The 5,305-nt window shown below is 36.5% G+C and overlaps 1 protein-coding gene across 1 annotated transcript in view; it reads right to left on the bottom strand.

Annotated features, from left to right (window-relative positions):
- LOC106469973 (calcitonin gene-related peptide type 1 receptor-like) overlaps positions 1–5,305 on the bottom strand; it is an 81,193-nt gene that overhangs the window by 8,864 nt on the left and 67,024 nt on the right. Inside the window, exons 12-13 of the mRNA XM_022398534.1 lie at positions 3,263–3,401; positions 192–233 (exon numbers count right to left, since the gene is read on the bottom strand). Coding sequence (XP_022254242.1) covers positions 192–233; positions 3,263–3,401 — 181 coding nt within the window. The remainder of the gene's footprint in view (positions 1–191; positions 234–3,262; positions 3,402–5,305) is intronic.

The raw sequence follows: 5,305 nt of genomic DNA, 5'->3' as shown, positions 1-5,305 counted from the left end.
CATGTAATTAAAACTTACTGATCTTTACAAAAATCGTAATATATTCATGTAATTAAAACTTACTGATCTTTACAAAAATCGTAATATATTCATGTAATTAAAACTTACTGATCTTTACAAAAATTGTAATATATTCATCTAGTTAAAGGTAAGTTTTATTCCAAAAGTTTTAACAGATTATAATATCTTACCTCTCCATTCAAGTAGCAAAATATCAGGGCTACTAAACATCCCTAAAGAAAGATAAGATTTGTTTATTAGAATATTTACAAGTTGTCTTCAAAAATATAGTTGTTGAAGTTGTCCTTTAATGAAATAAATCAATTTTTTGTTAATTTCACAATTTTAGCCAGCGTCGAGTTCAAGGATTAATCAATATTAAGTTACATAGCGAACTTTCTGACTCCTCACTCTTTTAGGGCGCTCGACTTACAATCTGAGTGTCGGGGGGTTCGAATCCCCGTCCCACCAAACATGCTCGCCCTTTCAGTCGTGGGGGTGTTATAATGTGACGGTCAATCCCACTATTTGTTGATAAAAGAGTAGCCTAAGAGTTGGCGGTGGGTGGTGATGACTAGCTGCCTTCCCTCTAGTCTTACACTGCTTAATTAGAGACGGCTAGCGCAGATAACCCTCGTGTAGCTTTGCGCGAAATTCAAAACAAACAAACAAACAAACAAAATCTCACTCTTATGTTCGATAATTAGAGAATCGAAAATTTTATCCCATCGTCTCATTTTAAAGCAAACTAGTTAATCAATTTGCATTGGAATAATCCATTTGTTTTATAAGTTATTAACTGATAATTCTTTAATCACTAGTTCAGGGGACCTGCAGTTTTAGATAATTCTTTAAGCATTAGTTCAGGGGACCTGCAGTTTTATATAATTCTTTAAGCACTAGTTCGGGGGACCTGCAGTTTTAGATAATTATTTAAGCATTAGTTCAGGGGACCTGCAGTTTTAGATAATTCTTTAAGCATTAGTTCAGGGGACCTGCAGTTTTATATAATTCTTTAAGCACTAGTTCAGGGGACCTGCAGTTTTAGATAATTCTTTAAGCATTAGTTCAGGGTACCTGCAATTTTAGATAATTCTTTAAGCACTAGTTCGGGGGACCTGCAGTTTTAGATAATTCTTCCGAACTTTCTATCCAGTCATTTTGGTGTTCTTTTCTTTTCATAATCAACAAAAATAATTCACTAAAATGTAAACTAGACTGAGTTTTACGTAAACCTTCTTCCGCCAAAACTAATGGTCAATCGACACAACCTTCATTGTAGTCCGACACAACCCTCAATGTATTCTGACATAACCCTCAATATAGTCTGACATAACCCTCAATGTAGTCCGACACTATCCTCAACATAGTCTGACACAACTCTCAATGTAGTCCGATACAGTCCTCATCATAGTCCCACACAACCTTCAATGCAATCTGACACAACTCTCAATGTAGTCCGTCACAACCTTCATTGTAGTCCGACACAGCCCTCAATGTAGTCTGACATAACCCTCAATGTAGTCCGACACTATCCTCAACATAGTCTGACACAACTTCCAATGTAGCCTGATACAATCCTCAACACAGTCCAACACAACCCTCAATGTAGTCCAACACAACCCTCAATGTAGTCCGACACAAGCCTCAATGTAAATAAGAGTTGACAAAAAGAGGGTGAAATCATTCATTTTCTGCGAAAAATACAAAAGGACCCCAGCATATTAGGCCTGTAACCAATAACGTCAGTGACGTATAAGCAAATTGAGGCATAAATGGTTCAGATAAACGTGTCTTAAATCAAAATATATAACAGCAAATGAAACTTAAAGTGAACTTATAAAGTTATTTTAAACGTATTTCGGTTAAACATTTTTAAATGTAATTTCCATTCAATCGATCTTAGCTTAAAATAATCAGGCTTGGTGTAACGTTTATCAAACACACCTACGTCTCAGGCTAATCGGTCGTACTACCATTGCTCAATAGTTCAGTTGATTTGGCTTGAATTTCGCGCAAAGCTCCTCGAGGGCTATCTGCACTAGCCGTCTCTAGTTTAGCAGCGATAGGCTAGAAGAAAGGCAGCTAGTCAACACCACCCACCGCAAATTCTTAGGCTACTCTTCCATCAACGAATAGTGGGACTGACAGTCACGTTATAATGCCCCCACGGCTGATAGGACGAGTATGTTCGGTGACGAGAATTCGAACCCGTGGCATACAGGTTGGGAGTCGAGCGCCCTAATAACCAGGCCACAATAATTTGGTTTGAAATAAACTATTTATTCCTCCGCCCCCGTGGTGTGGCGCTAAATAGGGGGCTTCAAAAGCCGCGGTGAGAAGTGCACATATAACCCACTTTGTAGCTTTGTGCTTTACAACCTGCTCGTATCTTAACCTAAGTATTTAAACGCACGTAAATACACTTAAATCAACAGTTTCAAGGTTATTATTTCACGTGTATCTTAGGTTTTGTTTTACAAGTTTTCAATGCCTTCTAAGAACTCTTCATTTGGTGAACCGCCTAACGCGGTTGATAAATGTTTTGTTTGTCCTTTTCGTGAAATAAAGTATTGTTACGTCGTTTGTTAATTTCCGGTATAAATTATTCCCGAGGAACTTCAGCGATACTAGTCCTTTCTTTAAATAAAACTAGTTTATTCTTTCTCGTTACAAACTTTGTAATACACTTAATTTCCACAGTAACTTTAACTATAACACACGCTACAATTCACAACGATTCACGCACTTTTCTTACGGTCACTACCGCTCGCTTGACTCAATTATCTGTCTCCATATCTGTCTATCTGCAATTATTTCTCCGCTTAATTTGCCGAGCTTATATACTAAAATAGAGGGCGCCTAGAAAAGACTTGAGTTGCCAGGAAAAGTCATGATCCTTCTAGAAACTCATGACGTGTTATCAGCGTCACGTGACTTCTGCTGTCGTAACATCATCGTCAATTAAAACAGGTATTTGATTAAAACTACAAGAAAGTACGCAAATTTACCCAAACATCGTGTGTACTTGAAGCTATCTTAAACTTTAATACAATCTATCCAAATTTAGATAACTTAATTAAATCAAATCTAAGCCACCGCAACTAATCCAGTGACTTAATATTCGTTCTTTTGTGTCATTTATAGGCATTGCTTAAGCTAAGAAACTCAAGACTTATTTACTACATCTCCATCAAATCAAACCTGACGGAACTTTCCGTCAGAAATAACGTTTTATACGTGTATACTCGTGCTTTCTTACCTGCAAACCGTCCATGGCATAACTGAAGTAGAAATATGCCTCGATCCAGCCACAGCTCCCTCCAGCAGGTCTGTAGATCACTAGGGTAAAGTGGAGACCAAACAAGGGGATCAGAACCAATGTAGCACGGACTGTCTTCCTGTAAAACCGTATACATACGTAATTAGAACCAAATGGTAAACCAAACATATTATCACCTCACACTGACAGACAACATAGCTTTCTGACATATACCGGGACTTGTACATCATCCGCAAGTTTCCTTACTGGCAAACACCTAACATTAAAAAAATGTTAATTAAAATGTCGATTTTTTCATAAATCCTATCAACAAACGTCAATCTGTAGCTGATTTATTTGGCAAAGTGAATACACATCACTTATAATAACTTCGATCTCTCAGAAATCTTAACAACAAATATTTCCTGTTAAAACATCATTCTAACAAAAGTTGAGTCATTAAAACGTCTTCATAATCATGTTAATCTTTAAAAAAAAACCTTATTATCAAACGTCACCTTTTATGCAATAAGGTTATAATGGTTGCGTAGTTGGTCTTATTGACCGTCCTTAATCACGAACTTTTAAGCTATGGAATTTAACACGTCCCTCAGGAGCCAAGGGATGTATTTACACTACAGTTCATTGAATATTAAAAGTAAATTCAATTCAGAAACTCCCAAAGAGGGAGGTTTTCGACGTATCTTTTCGAGACAAGTTTTCGTCTGTTAATTGATACATTTTATAGTGAAATACAAGATCCTCACGTCTCCATTCTAGCTAGTACTAAGGTCTACTTGCTGGGAGTAAATTCAGGATATATATCAATAAAAAAACATTATCAGTATCATTAATTAAGAAACTGCTATCATCTTTTTATGTTTAGCTTTCAACTGAGAACGAACGATTTCACCTGCGACTCGGTAGGGAAGGTGGAAGCATCACAATAGTCAGCAGTAGGATGAGCAGACAGGAACATTTTGAAACTAGCTACAGGCATAATAGCGTACTCGGCTTGCTGCACAATATCTGTCAAAGTGGTTTTAAACGGTTCCTCAATACCTGTGCGTGTCACTTTGAGACTTCCATGCTTTTTGTGCTTGGCCGTTAAGCTCGTGATGCGCTGACGAATTTCAGTCATTTTACCACTTCAAATCACTTTTTGCAGCCCCAATGCTAAAAGAGTGTGGGAAATGCCTTCTTTTTCAGCCAATAAAAATTTCAGTTTAAGTTAAGAAAAACTTAATTGGGTAGTTTTTGTTTTCGACAAAAATGCCCCTCCACTGGCTTGTGAGGAGCCTGTTAACAAAAAACAAAATTATATACAGATGCTACATGCAGTAAAACCTTAAATTTTGATTTAAGTTTACACTCCACGCCGTAAACATGTTCTTACTCTTTCTTCCGAAATGAGCCACCGGTGCAGATATACATAAATATATAGAACACTTCTTATGAATCAAAATAAGTTTAAGTTAGAGAAATAGCGAAAGGCAATTATGAATATTAATCCACACTTGATACATGAGACAAAATATCGGAAATTAAAACAAACAAAAAGATAACATCAGATTAACTCGGCAGATGACGCCGCAGGTAGCTAATATAAACCCGTTGTAAAAAAAACGAATACAAATTCTGTTAACAAACGTAGATGATTGATATAAAATTCATAAAGAACCCGTGATTACACAGAAACAACAACAAAATAATAATAAGGTTTAGTTACTTACTTTTGATGTTGTTGTGCCGTAGATAAGATCTAGTTTGCTTAACATTAGTAGAATCATATTTAGCCCTCAAATTATATATATATATATTTTTTTTACACTTCGTTCTCGCTGGAGTCAACACGTTGCTTTAAGTTAACCGATATATGATTGGTTACTTACTGTTCATATTCTTTCTGTATACCACACTCCGTACTAAAGGATAACCGGCGCATTATGTGTTATTGTTGATATCCTGCCCGGACGATGCATTACTTACTAAAGGATAACCGGTATATTATGTGTTATTGATGATAATCCTGCCTGGACGATT

The sequence above is a fragment of the Limulus polyphemus genome, unplaced genomic scaffold (genome assembly GCF_000517525.1).
Source record: "Limulus polyphemus unplaced genomic scaffold, Limulus_polyphemus-2.1.2 Scaffold3750, whole genome shotgun sequence".
In the NCBI taxonomy this organism is placed as follows: Eukaryota; Metazoa; Arthropoda; class Merostomata; order Xiphosura; family Limulidae; genus Limulus; species Limulus polyphemus.
The sequence above is the reverse complement of the archived record's forward strand: the minus strand, read 5'-3'. Positions and strand labels throughout refer to the sequence as shown.